General features: G+C 39.6%; 2 protein-coding genes and 1 long non-coding RNA gene across 10 annotated transcripts in view; 1 reads left to right on the top strand and 2 right to left on the bottom strand.

Moving 5' to 3' along the window:
- NDUFC2 (NADH:ubiquinone oxidoreductase subunit C2) overlaps window positions 1-1346 on the bottom strand; it is a 9137-nt gene extending 7791 nt beyond the window's left edge. Inside the window, exon 1 of the mRNA XM_081797332.1 lies at window positions 1316-1346. Within this exon, the coding sequence (XP_081653458.1) occupies window positions 1316-1346 (31 nt within the window). The remainder of the gene's footprint in view (window positions 1-1315) is intronic.
- A 212-nt stretch (window positions 1347-1558) lies between these two features.
- Window positions 1559-5040, top strand: LOC145716229 (uncharacterized). Its single transcript, XR_014138771.1, has 2 exons — window positions 1559-2373; window positions 4380-5040. It is a non-coding gene; the product is annotated as an uncharacterized LOC145716229 (long non-coding RNA).
- Window positions 5041-7513: 2473 nt separating this feature from the next.
- ALG8 (ALG8 alpha-1,3-glucosyltransferase) overlaps window positions 7514-18068 on the bottom strand; it is a 25080-nt gene continuing 14525 nt past the window's right edge. For 4 of the 8 annotated variants that reach the window (XM_081798902.1, XM_081798905.1, XM_006739517.3 and 1 more), the window contains 8 exons: window positions 16356-16482; window positions 15782-15885; window positions 14845-14965; window positions 13147-13286; window positions 11563-11702; window positions 10186-10283; window positions 9761-9833; window positions 7514-8135 (listed from right to left, as the gene is read on the bottom strand). In XM_081798902.1, coding sequence (XP_081655028.1) covers window positions 7904-8135; window positions 9761-9833; window positions 10186-10283; window positions 11563-11702; window positions 13147-13286; window positions 14845-14965; window positions 15782-15885; window positions 16356-16482 — 1035 coding nt within the window. In that variant the 3' untranslated portion in view covers window positions 7514-7903. The remainder of the gene's footprint in view (window positions 8136-9760; window positions 9834-10185; window positions 10284-11562; window positions 11703-13146; window positions 13287-14844; window positions 14966-15781; window positions 15886-16355; window positions 16483-18068) is intronic. The other 4 variants (XM_081798903.1, XM_081798904.1, XM_081798907.1 and 1 more) reach the window with 3 other exon arrangements.

Raw genomic sequence — 18068 nt, forward strand, 5'->3', positions numbered from 1 at the left:
GAATAATCCTTTTAATGTACTGTTGGATCCTATTGGCTAGTATTTTGGTGAGAATTTTTGCATCCATGTTCATCAAGGATATTGGTCTGTAATTTTCCTTTTTGATGGGGTCTTTGTATGGTTTGGGGATCAAGGTAATGTTGGCCTCATAAAATGAGTTTGGAAGTTTTCCTTCCATTTCTATTTTTGGGACAGTTTCAGAAGAATAGGTATTAATTCTTCTTTAAATGTTTGGTAGAATTCCCCTGGGAAGCCATCTGGCCCTGGGCTTTTGTTTGTTGGGAGATTTTTGATGACTGCTTCAATTTCTTTAGTGGTTATAGGTCTGTTCAGGTTTTCTATTTCTTCCTGGTTCAGTTTTGGTAGTTTATACATCTCTAGGAATGCATCCATTTCGTCCAGAGTATCTAATTGGCTGGCATATAGTTGCTCATAATATGTTCTTATAATTGTATTTCTTTGGTGTTGGTTGTGATCTCTCCTTGTTCAAGAGTTTCTTAAGGGTCTGTATTTAGAACTAGAACTGCTGAGTTTCAAAACATATGAAATTTTGATTTACTAGATACCATCAAATTGCTTTATAAAAAGACTGATTCAATTTCCATTTCCATCCAGAACATATGTGAAAGTAGCAATGTTTTCTATTGTTAGACTTTAATTTTTCCTTATCTGATGGTGAAAAATGGGATCTCAATCTTGTTTTAATTTGTATTTTTCTATTATCCAGTGAAAACAGTTATTTTCCATTTGGGTTCCATTTAGGTTTCGTTCTGTTTGGTTGCCTATTCATATATTTTGCTTATTTCCTTTAGAGTTGTCTTTTTATAAATGATTTGTAGAAACTTCTTGTGTGAGGTAATATGAATCTTTTGTTTTATATATTATTAAATACTGTCCCCTAATTTGTTGTCTGTCTTTTAACTTTGTTTATAAGGCCACCTATTACACAGAAGTCACAGAAGTTAAAATTCTAATTTAGTAAAATTTATCAATCTAATCTTTTTCTTTATCCTTTGTTTTGTGTCTTTAAGAAAATCTTTCCAGAGGCGCCTGGGTGACTCGGTTGGTTAAGCAGTTAAGTGTCAGCCTTTGACTCAGGTCATGATCCTGGGGTCCTGGGATCGAGCCCCGAGTCTGGGAATCCCTGCTCAGTGGGGAGTCTGCTTCTCCTTCTCCCTCTGCCCCTCCCCCTGCTCATGCTCTCTCTCTCTCAGATAAATAAATAAAATCTTTTAAAAAAAATAAAATCTTTCCAAACCAAGGTCCTAGTTTTTCTTTTTACAATTTGCAAAACAAAGCTCATATACCACCTTACCATCTTCTTGCTTCTTCTGCAATTTTCCCATCTTAGCGAATGGTGCCACGAACCATCCAGATGCAACACACGAAATACAGGGGCCACAAGGGGTCCGTCCTTACCCCCAAGCCCTACACTGAATCCATTTCCATTTCCAACTCCTGTCAATTCCAACTCCAAGCCCATATGCTTCTCCATCACCCTGCCACCACTCTTCTGTCAAACTCCAGTCTTGCACCCAGGTAATTCTTCACAAGTGGAATGAGTTTTAAAAAATATATATTGACCTACTGGTCAATAAGAAAAAGTAAAAAATCTTTTTTTTTTTAAAGATTTTATATATTTATTTGACAGAGAGAGAGAGCATAAGCAGGAGGAGTGGCAGGCAAGGGGAGAGGGAGAAGCAGGCTCCCTCTGAGCAGGGAACCTGATGTGGGGCTTGATCCCAGGACCCCAGGATCACGACCCCAGCCGAAGACAGACACTCAACCAACTGAGCCCCGAAAAAGTAAAAAATCTAATAGGAAAAGTGGCAAAGAATATAGTTTTCAGAAGAGAAAATACAAATGTCTCTTAAACATGTGAAAAGATTCTAATCTCTCCAGTAAGAGAACTGCAAATGAAAATGACTCAGACGGGCGCCTGGGTGGCTCAGTCGTTAGGCGTCTGCCTTCAGCTCAGGTCATGATCCCAGGGTCCTGGGATCGAGCCCCACAATGGGCTCCCTGCTCTGTGGGAGGCCTGCTTCTCCCTCTCCCACTCCCCCTGCTTGTGTTCCTGCTCTCGCTATGTCTCTCTCTGTCAAATAAATAAATAAAATCTTTAAAAAAAAAAAAAAGAAAATGACTCAGACATCATTGGCAAAGATCAAAAGATTGATGATACACGAAGTTGGCAAGTTTGTGGGGGAAGCCACCATCCTCATGCATTGCCTGTGGAACATGAACTGGCACAATTTTTCTTTTCTTTCTTTTTTTCTTTTTTAAGTTGCTCTATGCCCAACATGGGGTTTGAACTCACGATCCTGAGATCAAGAATTGCATGCTGTACCAGCTGAGCCAGCCAGGTATCCCCAGGTGGTATGCTTTTTATGACTAATTTGGCAACAACAAATATTCAACCAAATTTAATTTATTTATTTACATTTTATTTTATTTACAGTCAATTAATTAACATATAGTGTATTACTAGTTTCAGAGGTAGAGTTCAGTGATTCATCAGTTGTATATAACACCCAGTGTTCATCACATCACATGCCCTCCTTAATGCCCATCACCCAGCTACCACATCCCCCCACCCTTCTTCCCTCCAGCAACCCTCAGTTTGTTTCCTATTGTTAAGAGTCTCTTTTGGTTTGTGTCCCTCTCTGATTTCATCTTGTGTTATTTTTCCCTCCCTTTGCCTATGCTATCCTTCCGCTATGCTGTTTCGTTTCTTAAATTCCACATATGAATGAGATCATATGGTATTTGTCTTTCTCTGATTGACTTATTTCGCTTAGCATAATATCCTCTAGTTCTATCCACGTGGTTGCAATCAACCAAATTTTATTTTTTATTTTTCAAAGATTTTATTTATTTATTTGAGAGAGAGAGAGAAAGAGCACAAGCAGTGGGAGAGGCAGGCAGAGGGAGAGGGAGAAACAGACTCCCTGCTTAGCAGGCAGCCCAACATGGGGTTCGATTCCAGGACACTGGGATCATGACCTGAGCCAAAGGCAGTTGCTTAACCAACTGAGCCACCCAAGCACCCCAACCAAATTTTAAATGCACTTAGCTTTCAACCCAGAAACCACTTCTAGAAATTTAATCCTATGATGTGTGCAATCAATCCTAGGACATGTGCAGAATGAAGTATCAATACTTATTGCAGTATTTATACTAGCAAATATACTGGAAACAACTTAAAGGTCCACTAAGAGGAAACTTGTTAAATAAATTATGGTCCATCTATATAATGGATACCTTAATGGACATACTCTAAAATGGCCCCCCATTATCTCTGCCTCCTGGTACTCATGCCAAGTGTAATACCCTCCCTTTCGGTGTGGGTGGGACATGTGACTTCCTTCCAATATACAGAATGGGGCAAAGGTGACCGGATGTCACTTCCATGATTATATCACATAAGATAATGTACATCTGTCTTGCTAGCAGACTCTCTCCCTTGCTTAGTTTGATAAGGCCTGCTGCTATGTTGTGAGTTACCTTATGGAGAGGCATACACGGCAGGCAACTGAGGGTCGCCTCTACCCAACAGTCAGCAAGAAACTGAGGACATCAGTTCTGCAACCCACAAAGAACTGCATTCTGCCAACAACTGTGTGAGCATGAAAGCACATCAGTCCCCAGTCAAACCTTGAGATGAGAACACAGCTCCAAGTGACACCTTAACCGCAGCCTGTGAGAGACCCCAAAGCAGAGGACCCGATAGGCTGCATGTGGACTCTCAACCTAGAGATTTTGAGATAAGAAATGTGCTGTTTTCAGCCATGAAGTTTGTTATGCAGCAATAGATAACTGATGCAGGTATTATGCAGCTATGAGAAGCATGATGCCATTTTATATGTTCTGATAATGGAATGAACTCCAAAATACACTAAGGGGATAAAGAAGGCAAGGCCATAACATGAGTATAATGGTATCATTTGTGTGTATATAAACACTTGTCTGTGCATAGAGTATGTCTGGTATCTCTGGAATGATACACAAGATGTTGATAGCAATGGTTGCGCTCTTGGTAGGGGAACTCGGTGGCTGCGGACCTTCTGAATTTTGCTCCATATACATGAAAATGCAATTCAGCAAATTTTAAACCCTTTTGTTCCCATTGTAGTTAAAATAAAATTTAATTCCTTACAATGGCCTAAAAGACCCTACATGACTTGGACCTTGCCTACTTCTCCAACTTCAACGCATGCTACTCTTTCTGGCTTTCATGACCCTCCAGCCACTAGAATATAAATTCCTTGAAAGCAGGAATATGTCTCTCATTTACTTTTTGATCTCTAGCACCTAGCACAGTACAAAACAGTAGGAATTCAGTGAATTCTTTTTAACGAATGAATTTGATTCCCTCACAGAATACTTGGCACCCAACAGAAGGGGACACAAATATGGGATTTTCCCTTGGTGGATCACTTGAAGGGCTGTCACAAATGGGAGTAGAACCTCATTATGTACTGCTCCAGAGACTAACTGGTAAAAGTCAGAGGGAGAAAAATATTAATTCAGCACTAACTGCCCTACGAAACATGGGAGGGGCTGTTTTCCAAAGCGGTGAACACCTCCACACTGCCTATTTATTCTGTCATCAAAACTGTAAAAAATGACTGTGGCCTGAGTGATCTTCTGAGAGCCTTTCTAGGATTCTAAAGTTCTGTGATTCTGTACATAGGTGTATTTTGGGTCCTGTCCTTTTCATAGTTGTTTTATGTATACAAGCATATTGTTTTCATTTCCGACTCCTGAGACCAAAACAAAAAACCGGTACATTTATCGACCTTTCTATAAAACGAGGATGCTGCAAATGGGACTTCATCGTGAGATACTAATGGCTGTATTGATTCAAGCTTTTGAGGTTTATAAGTCTGTTCTAATCTCTGCTGCCATTAGCATAGTAGCCTGCTTCTTTGAAGCACAAGAAAGGGGAGAGAGGGGTTACAAGATTTGCTTTTTACCACAATCATGCTGGAAATGTAATTTCATCAAACTACTCAAGAGTAAAACATCTTTTTCAAAGGCCGTATGTTGCTGAATGCTTTTCTGTCCCACTAACTGCAAACAGCCACCTGGGCTACACGTAGGGGGCATCTCTCTGACACTGAAGTGCTTCCTTCGCAAGGAGCAGCTTTTGGGCGGGAGTCATGAACAAGGAAAGCCGTGCCAGTTTTAGGCTGGAAAGGCAGCGCCTCTTCCCCGTAGCTCCCTTCCGGTTCTGGCTCTACCCCCCTGCCTGGAGAAAGACACTGACCAAGAATACCAAGTCCCTCCCACCTTTCTTTTCTTTTACCTTATTAAGCGTTGGCACACTGCATACAAATTAAAGAGCAGGTAAAAAATGAGTTATTTTTATATCTTATTTAAATTTTGATAGTAACCTTAGCTTGTTCTTGACATTGCTTAATTCTAGATTTCAGAACATTTGGAAGCAGCACTTTGGTTTATTTACCAACTGCTGAAACCTAGGAATTTTGTTCTTGAAAACGGGCCACAGCTCACAAAGTCTAAATACATGAATATGATGTGTCGTACTTGGGAGTCATGGGTTGTCGGCCGGAAGTCTGGGTTCTAGTCTGTGTTGGCACCAACAAGCCATTCCTGTCTCTGGAGCCATTTCCCTCCTGATCTGATAACATAAGAGGTTAAGTTGCTTTAAAGAGAATATATTTGGACTTTGAACTTTTTGGTTAAACAAAAATTTATGTGAAGCCCAATATATGAAATAGATCAAAGCATATTTGCTTTGGTAAAAGATGGGACAGGGCTCAGAGCCTCTGAGGCAACTCTCAAGAACATCCCAGGCTCTGCAGAATATTCTGGAAATCTCTGCACAGATAAGCTCTTCCGACTTCACAGAACCACCTACAAAGTACAATTAAATTTGGCCTTGTAGAGATGCGTCCAAATTTAACTTCTGGTTTTTTTTTTTTTTTTTTGGCTTGCACACCAATTGGCCAAGATGGGAACTTCACTGAGTCTCTTGTGTTAATGTTGGTATTAGTAAACACCTGGATTTTAATCATGGCCTGTGTGGTCATGATTCATTCAACTGTGTCAAAAACTGGGGCTATTAAGGGCAAGTGTGGTTTCTGCTCTCAAACTGCTAGTGTGTCCTGGGGAATACATAAACAAGTTAATGGTAGAAGGAGACTCCCCAGCATGGGAGCACCCATGGTGAGGGTACTCAATTCTGGGGGAGGGGGAGAGACTGGAGAGGGAGAGGAAAGGATTCATAAAAATATCAAGTGATATTTATTGAACATTCATGTGTCAGGCGGGGTTCTAATTTTTTTGGTGATCATTTTAGAGACAAGGACATAGAGGCAAAGGACGGCTAAATAACTTGGCTACAGACAGAAAATGACGGAGGCAGGATTTTTTTTTTTTTTTTAAAGATTTTATTTATTTATTTGACAGAGACAGACAGCGAGAGGGAACACAAGCAGGGGGAGTGGCAGAGGGAGAAGCAGACTTCCCGCCGAGCAGGGAGCCCGATGCGGGGCTCGATCCCAGGACCCTGGGATCATGACCTGAGCCGAAGGCAGACGCTTAACGACTGAGCCACCCAGGTGCCCCTGGAGGCAGGATTTTAAGTCAGGGTTCCTACTCTTAATCACTACACTGTACTACCTGTATATTCATAGATCTGGTAGCAGTTATGTTTGCTCTTGAAGTATGTACAATCAGATGACAGGGTAGAAAAGTCAGCCGAGAGACAGAAAGAGGAAGCAGAATGAATGAAAGAAAGCAGAGGTACACTATAGCATGGCACTCTGGCAATTTTCAGTTAGGACAGCTGGAACCCAAAGTGCGAGGGGGACTGTGGTGAGGAAAACAGGCCATAGGGGCTATGCTTCTCTCCCCCTTTGGCAAAATTCCTCTCTTTATCTCTTCAATGAGACTCAAAGGAAGTCTCAGAGAGTTGAGTGAATTTAAGGGATGGCACATAGCTGGATTAGCATCCCAGGCTGCCATTGGCTTTGGACTCTGCTCTTCTAAGGGATAATGGGTAAAGAAAATGTGTGAAAGTTCCTGGTGTTGGCTAGATAAATGTTGGCTGAATTTGAGCGTGCAGTAGGTATTAGGCAGACTGAGGTCCTGGATAAAAAGTGTGTATGAAGTACTCTTACAGAAGGCCAGGCTGCAAAAACCACTAAAAAACCACTTAAGTTTGTTCACATGAGGAAAGTTTAAGAAGTGGCAGCCTTATCAAAAACTAACTGCTTGCTGTTAGAATAAATGAACTGGACAAGATGTCCTTAACTAAATGCAGGCGTAGATGTGGTTTATAGCCTCTGCTGACAGGCCAAACCAGTTCATTAAACATTCCCCCCCTGGCTTTGTGAGTATTGTCATTGTATGATTCCAGTGAAAAAAAAAAAAAAATCTCCTGGAACAAGATTTATAGAATAGGGACAGCACACCATGTGCTTGCGTGCACACCAACAGGAAAGTGTAGAAGCTGGTAATGATCCAAAACATTTTTGTCCAGAAATACAAAACAGCATTTTATTTACATTTCCCTTAGCACATGATTCTAATTATGCTTTACAGCCTGACCATGGTCATCACAGGCTACAAATAATCATGCCGTTGGTAGACTCCCTGCTTGCCTTGAGCAAGCACAGCAGTCCAATGATCTCAGACAATTTTAACAGGGCAAGGCGAGATTTGTTTCAAATGTGTTTCATTGCTTTTGGAGGACAAATGGCTTCTCACCATGGTGACAATCAGGTTGCTAGGCTGGGCAAGGCCAAGTTTAGAAGAATGGTCCTCCAAACAGAACAACTGAAATGAATGGTTCATGCCACCAGCAACTTTCTTCAAGTTCTGATTAATTTCCCATGAAATAATTGTTTGGAATACATCCAAGCAGTTCCTTTATTCATTGTTTCTTTGTCTTGCGGATAGGAGGGTCAGTCAATACTGAAACATACAGTCTGAACCAAGCATATGTGATGCCCACTGCACAATACACTGAGGTCAGTAACAAAGGGATAAAGGGGTACTTCAGCTTCCAGGAGGTGAAAGGGAATACAAACTCACAGAAGACTTCCAGAGGCCCCAGGCCAAGGAGGTAGAAAGTTTCCATCCAATTAAAAAGAGGCTTTTCTTTTCTGAAGAAAAAAAGGAGAGAAAAGTCTGATTTTAAACACGTCATTTTGGTGTAGCAAACATTTCTCAGCTAAAGCTTCCCACTTGCACTGTCCTGATGTGAAGAGCAGTCAGAGCTAGAGTCAAAAGAGTGCATTAAATTTCACATTTAGAAAAAATTGATAATGATATAGCACTGCATTATCTCCACGATCCAAATTCAGCCAATCATCATCCACCTACGCCATCACCTGGTGAGAGAATCGGCTGTGCGTCTGGAGGAGGAAAGGCAGCTGGATGTTGTGATACTAGAGACAGAATATGGTAAACAATATCAATTGATGGTTTGTAAAATGTTTTTGTTTTGATAAAATCACATACAATTTGCTATTTAACCATTTTTAAGGTTAGGACCATTAGGGGCAGAAGGGGAAGGACCATTAAGTAGATTGACAAAGTGGTGCTACCATTTTACCACTATCCACTTTCAAAACATTGTCATCACCCCAACAGAATCTCTGGAAACATTAAGCAATAATCACTGCCCATTCCTCCTCCCCCACCCCTACTCTGTAACCTCTAATTTACTTTTTGTCTCTGGGAATTTGCCTATTCTAGATAGTTCATACAATCTCTGTCCGCTACTGTGGATGATGCTGCAGGATAATGCTGCAATGAACACTGGTGTACAAGTATCTGAGTCCCTGTTTTCAGTTCTTTGTTTTAAGATTTTTTACTTATTTATTTGAGAGAGAAAGAGAGCAGGAGCAGGGGAGCAGAGGGAGAGGGAGAAGCAGGCCCCCTGCTGAGCAGGGAGCCTGATGCGGAGCTCGAACCCAGGACCCTGGGATCATGACCTGAGCTGAAGGCAGACACTTAACAGACTGAACCACCCAGGCGCCCTGCTGTATTCAGTTCTTTTGGGTATACGCCTAAGAGTCCAATTGCTGGGTCATATGGTAATAACTGAATTTTAATATAATTAAGTATATGAGGCTCATGGACACAATCAGATATGAATCATAGGGAAGCTTTAAAAAATTATACACCTGAGAGGCTCAGTTGGTTAAGCCTCCGACTCTTGGTTTCAGCTCAGGTCAGGATCTCAGGGTGGTGAGACTGAGCCCTGTGTCAGGCTCTGCGCTGCGCAGAGAGTTGGCTTGAGATTCTCTCCTTCCCCTTCTGCCCCTCTCCCTGCTCATGCATGCTCTCTCTCAAATAATAAATAAAATCTTAAAAAAAAATTATACAGGTAATGTTATATTAAGTTTAAAAGAGAAAAAAATTCCACCCATAATTCTATAACAAGAATTTTTACATGTATTTTAGCTTTATGCATCTATATTTACATGGTTTTACTCATACTGTATATTTTACATTCCAATTTTTAGTTTTCATATAAGGTTTTAATTTAAGCTAGGTAGTCCCTCCTCAAATATTCCCTCAAAATAAAGACATGAACTATGTTGTCATGTCAGAGTAATAGGATTATGGGTAATTTTTCCCTAAAAAAAATTTGCCAATTTTTTGTAATGCTGTTCTATTACTGTTACAACTTAAAAAATATTTTTTAAAGGCTTAGCTGACCATTTAGGAGTAAACATTTCACAAGAGCAAACATAATTTTAAATATACTTTTTTGGATTACCTGAAGAGAGTCTTCAGTGAGGAAATACTATAGATGGTAAATAGTAACATGAGTAAGATTTTAATGGGAAGTTCTGTTAAAAGAATAAAGAAAAAATACAGATGATAATTCAGTTGGTAAGAAAATGATCTGTGATACTTAAGGCAATATAATAAGCACATTGACACAGCTATATAGTGCTAGCAAAGCTTTTTGAGCTTAACAGTGCATTTTTGTGACATCTAAAGATACTGAGGATAACGTGACAAAGTAGGGGTTTTATTTAAGATAATGGATGAGCTCTCTTCTTCCAAGAGATTTTAAGGTTGTTTAACTCAGATAGTATTGATCTCTAGGCCCTGATGAAAAAGGCATGGCAATCAAATCTCTCTCTCTCTCTCTAAATAAATAAATAAATTAATTACTTAATTAAAAAAGCTGTTTACCTGGTGCAGTGAAGAGCAGAGGGAAGAGGGAATAATGTCCTGTTGTGGTCAGAATCAGAAAAATTGAAGCATCTCCTGCTTTTCCCACAGACAGAAGGCTAAAAATAAAAATTCTTATAATAATTCCTTAAAACAACAACTGAAACTTGCACTACAGATAGCTTGAATAAACTGCATCTAGAACTGGCTTAAGCATAAGATAACATACTGATCTTTGCTGCAAGTCCAAATCAATTGAGAATATTAATTTAGTGGGAAAATTTAAGCAACTGATAGAAGAATGTACCACACTGAACTGGGGAGTATTCAAAAAGAGTCTTGCTTCCCTAAGTAATGCCGTCTCCAGAGAAAGGGATGTTGTCGGATTGGGAGCTGCCTAGTGGTGGTAGCCAGGGAAACAGTACTTAGGAGTTTCCAACCCTATAGCTCTTCTCTTGGGTGGTGCCCTGTGCCTGATGGTGCTTAGTATGAATTCTAACCAAAGACATTAGAAGTTTTGCTATATTTCTTAATTTGGAAACTCCACATTGCTGAATGAATCCAGTCAAGCGGTATACTGATGTGACAAATTTGCTTATGGTTCCTTCAGAGCTTAAATGATTTCTCTCAGGATTTAAGAAACATCTCAAGTTCTATTATCATCTATCAGGCTTTAATTTTATACAGAACGGACACTATTACATTTAGTTTTTTGTTTTTTTTTTTAAGCATGGTACAGTGAAAGATCGAGGGAATCAGCAATAACATCAGGTTTCAGTCCTAACTGTGCTATTTGCTAGCTGTGTGGCTTTGGGTAAGTCACTTAAACTCTCTGAGCCCCAGTTTCTGTAGATGTTAAGACAGGGGATGATATCCACTTATCCTAATTACCTTAAAGGTTTTTGTGAGGCTCAAAAAAAATGCAAACAAAAAAACCCCAAAATACCCCTCCCCCCAAAACCCCCAGAATAGTTCTGCAAAATGTGACGTGCTATACAAACATTAGATTTTATTCCATTATGGACTCCATGCTGACTTTGACTAATAACACTTAACAAGAAACTGTGGAACCCTATTTTCACAGATGTGATTACACCAAAGCCCACACTTTTCTATACTATGCTGCCATTCAATATCCAGATCTAACAGCCTGGTATCATGGTTCTTCATCACTACAGTACCCCTTAACAAAAAAATGCAGAAACAATACGTGCAATTTCACAGGTCCAGGAATCGCAAGTTAAAAATTCCTGTCCTGTCCTAGTATAAATTTGTTCCTGTATATCTTTGCCTTTGCCTATCCCACGGGACATGTCAAGAAGGGACAGATCAAACAGAAAACAATAGGGTCATTGGGAAATCTGCCATAAATGCCAGCTGACTGAGTTATCTGCTTACCTCATTGGGAGAACTGCGAGGAGTATGGCTTTTTCATGGACGTGCCACCCAAACAGGAAGGAGCTCAAGGCACACAGAATTAGACATCGGAGAAAGCCTCTAGGCCCTTGAGGTTTAAACCAAAGACAGAAAACAGAGGGCTAGAAACAACAGGCAAAGATAAAACCTCAATATCATTCAAAATAGGCTTTACAGAAACATTGTTCAGACAAATACAATTTATATCATCTCTGAAAAACCGTAGATCTTAGGCTATTCTCCATTAAACTGGGATAATTCATCACTTTGTGAACATTCCAACAGAAGTTATAAAAAAAAAAACTACTCAGAAAAAAAAACGTTTTTGGAAATACATATTTAAGTCATTAAAGTAATTCTGTTCATCAGAATTAATAATAAATGATAAAATTAAGTTCTAGGATATCCAGTAAAACCCCTTATTACATCTTCAGAATTAGTTAATTAGTAGTCACTGAACCCATTAGGTCTAACTACAAAAGTCCATAAACATTTTGGGGCTAATAATAAATTAGATTTTGCCATATTAATAAAGACGTACCTAGCTTTGTGGGCTGGAGTGTAATTTATAATAAAACTATGGGGGTGCCTGGGTGGCTCAGTCCGTTAAGTGTCTGCCTTCAGCTCAGGTCATGATCCCAATCAAGCTCCTTGCTCGGCAGGAAGCCTGCTTCTCCCTCTCCCTCTGCCTGCCACTCCCCCTGCTTGTGCTCTCTCTATCTCTCTCTCTGTCAAATGGGTAGATAAAATCCTAAAAAAAAAAAAAAAACTTAAAAAAAATAATAAAACTATGGCCTTCTACATGTAGCTTACGAGGCTGAGGTTTTAAAAAAAGTTTTTACCTTAGTTAGAACATGGGAACAAGCAGGCCAGCAGAGCTTAATTACCTACCATTACTGCCATTTAATTAAGCGGGGTCAGGTGTCTTGCTGGGCTTGATCATTTAGAAACCAAAATTAAAGCTGAGTGTAATTATAGGTAGGACTGAGTTATTTATACTGAATCCCACTAAAATTATATCATGAAATTGAGAGCATGTGTTCGCTAACATAAAAACAGCTATGAATGAAGCCTCTAACAGCATCTGACTCATGTTAGATTCAATGTTTGATGCTCAAACAGCTATTGTTGACTCTCTTAACTCACGGTCATCATCATGACAAAAATATCCATGCAGTCCAGACAACTTTGGATTTTTGACTAGTTAGCCATGGATGAAAACAACAGCAGAAACCCGGATGTCCCCACTACACACATTTCTCTTTTTCTCCCCAGTGCAGTCCTTGCCCCTCCTCCCTGGGCTTTTCTCTTTTCCTCATCTGAGGGTGAACAGATGATCTGACAGCTGCAGTGAGGGATCTTTCTCACAGAGGTTTTACTGGTAAATCTTTCCTTAAGGTGTTCAAAGTTACTCTAAGAATTGCTATGAAATACCTCAATCTGCAACAGGATCACAGCCATGGTATCTGTCCTATGGTTGGAAAAACTTGAAAGCTGAAATTAACCAGCCATACATAAGAAAAGCAGAGAAAACTCAAGAAATGGGTACCGTGGGTGAATTCTTACCAATATGGCCATCAGAGTGCAGATGAGGGTGGCCATGGGAGTCACTGAAGGAAGGACTGTGTGTTGGAACTGCTGAACCAAACCACTTGTCATTGAGGCCTTGGGAATTTTGTTGCGATCAAGAAGTTTCAATTCTAAACCTACAGAATAAGTAGATATTTTGTTTTGTTTTTATCAATAGCACACCATATTTTACCAACCAACTAAATCTTATTCCTGCTTCAAGGTCAAGATATATGACTAAATTCTGTACTATTCTACCTAAAATGCCTCTGGTCTTCAGATTACACAATGCAAAGCAGCTGTTTGCATTGGAATAGGGAATACCAAAATATTTTGTATCCATTAACCTCTTTCCTTTTCCCTTCAGTCTGATGATTCTCTCTTAAAGCTAGTAACTACCTTCCTGCCACTGACTTTCCAGGTAAGACATCTTTGAGGAGACAGATATAAAAGACAAGGTACAGCATAGTTTCCTGACTCAGACAAGGAAATTGGCCCTTGAATCTCATACCATGCTGGTTGATTAAGGTTTCTGAAATATAAATGCTAAGAAATTCCTTGTAAGGATCCAGGTACATCAAGGCTGGATTCACAGTGGGTGAGGGATAATATCACATTATGATTTCCTACAAGTATGTACCAAAAACAGTAATGGTGGCTATCATGTGCCAAGAGTTTTGTAGCCATTACTTTCAGGCCCCTGAGGCACACAGAGATGTGTAACTTGTCCAAAGTCATACAAGTGGTAAGTGGTAGAATTAAACCCAGGTCTGTTTGGCTCCAAAGGCCCCTGCTACTAACAACCTAGCATTTCTTTATTACTGTGTGTTTCTTATGACATGGCGCATGGGTACAGTCACTTATATTATCCCCTAATTATAATCATTAGAAGAGTCAAGTGACTTGATCAATGCCATGGCCAGTAATTTATGTAGGTGGGCCTCCAACCAACCCATCAGACTCTAGATCAGGGGTTGGCAAAGTCTAGCCTGAGGGCCAAATCTCCAGCCTGTGACTTACTTTTGTACAGACCCAAAGCTATGAAGAGTTTTTATATTTTTCAAGGTTGTAAAACAAACAAACAAAAAGATTTTATGTGGTCCGCAAAACCTAAACTACTTACTATCTGGCCCACTCGAGACAAAGTTTGCCGACCTTTCTCTTGATCCTACCATTTCCCATCAAGCTAGGCTATATTCACAAACTACTGCGAGTTATTCTAGAATGAATTATTTTCAGTAGGACCATCTTAATTTTTTTTTTTTTTTTAAATCACAACCCAAACTTAAAAGCCTAGCCTAGGTTTCCCATTTCTTCTCATCTCATATATGGCTATCATTTTCCTTACTGGCTTAACACCGAGAGTCACAACTGATACATTCTTCTTTCCTTCTGCACATACTAAGTTTAAAAGCAGGATTAACTGCCGAATAACATCTTACTCTCATTTTTTTCCCAAGGAATGGATCAACAAGGTCATGGCCACAAACAGCTTTCGTAAGGAGCATAGTCTGTCTACTGCCCTGAAGATCTTAGTTCTTAGAGCTGCTCCCCCGTTCATTCTGAAAGCTGGAATGCACAGCTGCAGAACAAACACTTCAGCCACATTCCAAACACAAAGCAGTGTTTTCCATTTTCCAATGTGACTCGTCCTTTCCAAATTCATTGTCTAAGTAAGAAGGCTTGCTACTATACCAATGACGGAGAGCACTTTGTCCAAAGCATTGTACAAAGCCCAGAAGTTTGGAGCCCAATATGCATGGCAGAGGCCCCTCTTGAAAGGGAAGAGTCGGGACAAGACTTGAGGCAGCTGGTTCTGTAGAAAAGAGATTCAACAGTGACCAATCTTTTCCAGACTCAAAAAGAGAACCAGGGAACTATGTGACATGGGGTGTGGAAAGTTATGAGGTCTGAGTTCCAGTCTTTGTTCCTTCAAGTAGTTGTGTGATCCTAAGCAGTTGTCAGAACCTCCTCTTGTCTAACCTCATCTGTTGAGGGGGGACAAGATACTCTGAATACCAGTCCCGTGCTGTTATGAGAGAAGCATAGTAAGGGAAGAATTTATGGTGTAAAGGAGGACACAGAGTGCAGCTTATCCAGGTCTACTGACGAGAAGGTGACCCCAAGGAAGACTTTACAAAAGATGCGATGCTTTTCAGTTTTAGCAGGAATTAAAATTAATTAGTGGAATTCAGGGTATGGGAAGAAGGGAACAATTTTTAAAAATATCTGTTGAACATGCGTAATATTCTAGGCACTTTGAATGTTTGCTGTCAGTGAATGACTGTGAAAACACCACGAGTACCGATTTGGGGGTTACAAATAAATTATAGCAACTAGGCAAATTAGCAAATATGGAAATCTGTGAACAATGATTATCGATTCTGAGTGTGTGTGTCTATGTGTGTGAGAGACATATAAACATATAAATATACACATACGTATCTGATTATGAACAAAAATGTTGGAAAGAATACCATTCTGTTTTTGGGGAGTCACATTGGGGAGGAGTAAGAAAAAAAGTAGTTTTGCTTATTTTATACATTTTTGGTTTTATTATTTTTTTTCTAAACAACAGCAGCAGCAACAACAAAAAACACATACTACTTTATTAAAAAAAAATAAGACTTACCAAGGCTAGGAAAGGACCCAATGAAAGAGCGGAAACTAGGAAAACAATCAGTCCCAGGGAAATAAGACGGACAAAGCTGAAACTGTTCCATCGGATGGACCCATCTACAGAAAAGCAACATTACCATTACTAGGAGCATGGACAACCATGGATAACTTATACAATGTGCTAAATCTAGAAGTATCCCAACAGTACACCATCTTTACGATGTGGCAAGAGCACAAAGAAAAGTCAGAATGGGTAAAGGGTTTGTAGGATCAATAGTTGAGAGGTATCTCAGGGATGCCTAGGTGGCTCAGTTGGTTAAACGTCTGCCTTCGGCTCAGGTGGTGATCCTGGGGTCCTGGGATCCAGCCCCACATTGGGATCCCTGCTCAGTGGGGAATCTGCCTCTCCCTCTCCCTCTGCCACTCTCCCTACTTGTGCTCTCCCGCTCTGTCAAATAAATAAATAATCTTAAAAAAAAAAAATAGTCGAGCGGTATCTGTTGTGCCTCATAAAATCCTCTCATGAGGCAAACTGCCAAGCCAATGAAAAATAAAATAAAGGTTTTGCTTTTATCACTGAAACTTGCCTGGTTTATTTGCAGTGAAACAGTAAGATCGTAGCAGGTATATACCATAAGCTGGTGCTACGTAGAGGTAGATGTGCTTCAAGTGTAGAAGAACAGCAAAGAGAAATGCTCCTTCCATATACCTTTTCTAGGAGATTTAAAAGGGAAATATCACTTTAAAATTCAGGGTAAACTAAATGTAGTAATGTAGTATCCTGGTTGGATCCTGGAAAGAAAAAGAACATTAGTGGAAAAACTGGTGACATCTGAATGTACCAATGTTGGTTTTTCAGTCTTTTTTTTTTTTAAGTTTTAATTTTAATTCCAGTTAACATACAGTGTTATATTAGTTTCAGGTGTACAATACGGTTTTTTAGTCTTGATGAAAGTATCATAGTTTTATATAAAATGGTAACATTAGGGGAAAGTGGGTGAGGGGCACAGGAACTCTGCACTATCTTCGCAACTTTTCCATAAATCTAAAACTATTTTTAAAAATTAAGATTATTAAAAAATAAAAAAAGACACTGGAGATTGTGAATATATTTAACAATACTGGACTATACACTCAAAAATGGTTAAGATAGTTAATTTTATGTGTATTTGACCACAATTAAAAAAATACATATTTTAACAGAGGATCACAGGGGAAGAGAGGAAAAAATGAAACAAGACGAAGCCAGAGAGGGAGACAAACCATAGGAGACTCTTAATCATAGGAAACAAACTGAGGGTTGCTGGAGGGGAGGTGGGTGGGGGGATAGGGTAACTGGGTGATGGACATTAAGGAGGGCACGTGATGTAATGAGCACTGGGTGTTATAGAAGACTGATGAATCACTGACCTCTACCTCTGAAACCAATACTACATTACATTTTAATTGATTGAATTTAAATTAAAAAATGTTTAAAATTAAAAAAAAGAATGAGTAAGTCATGGTAGTAAAAGGTACAGCATAGAGAATATAGTCAGTGGTGTTGTAATAATGTTGTATGGTGACAGATGGGAGCCGCACTTCTGGTCAGAATAGCGTAAGGTACAGAGTTGCCGAATCACTATGCTGTACACCTAGAACTAATATAATACTGTCCAGTATGTCTCAATAAAAAAAAATAATAATTTAAACAATCCATTACAGGTGTAAGATATACCAACAAAAATACATATTTTAAAATATATATTCTGAACTACTGAATGAAATACTACATCTGCGATGTGTTTAAAAATAATTGTGTGTGTGTGTGTGTGTGTGTGTAGATCACTGTACTATTTTCTCTACTTTTGTATATGATTTAAATTTGCTATAATAAAAAGTTTTTGAAATTCGGGCAAATATTCTACATGCAATATAAGGTGAAACAGGCAAGTGATTCCAGTTAGTTTTTATACTGAGCCTAGTTCATTACTGCAACAAGTATTTATTCGATACTAAACTTGACGCTGAGGTACAGGACACATCATAACAACACATTACAAATTCCCCTTAAAGATCTAAAGCCCAGAGAATCCAATCCCTCTCCCTCTCCCCCTTACAGTTTTTTTTTTTTTTAAGATTTTATTTATTTATTTGACAGAGAGAGACACAGCGAGAGAGGGAACACAAGCAGGGGGAGTGGGAGAGGGAGAAGCAGGCTCCCCGCAGAGCAGGGAGCCCGATGTGGGACTCGATCCCAGGACCCTGGGATCATGACCTGAGCCGAAGGCAGTCGCTCAACCGACTGAGCCACCCAGGCG

The sequence above is a fragment of the Leptonychotes weddellii genome, chromosome 11, assembly GCF_054177405.1.
Source record: "Leptonychotes weddellii isolate Sample4059 chromosome 11, ASM5417740v2, whole genome shotgun sequence".
Classification (NCBI taxonomy): Eukaryota; Metazoa; Chordata; class Mammalia; order Carnivora; family Phocidae; genus Leptonychotes; species Leptonychotes weddellii.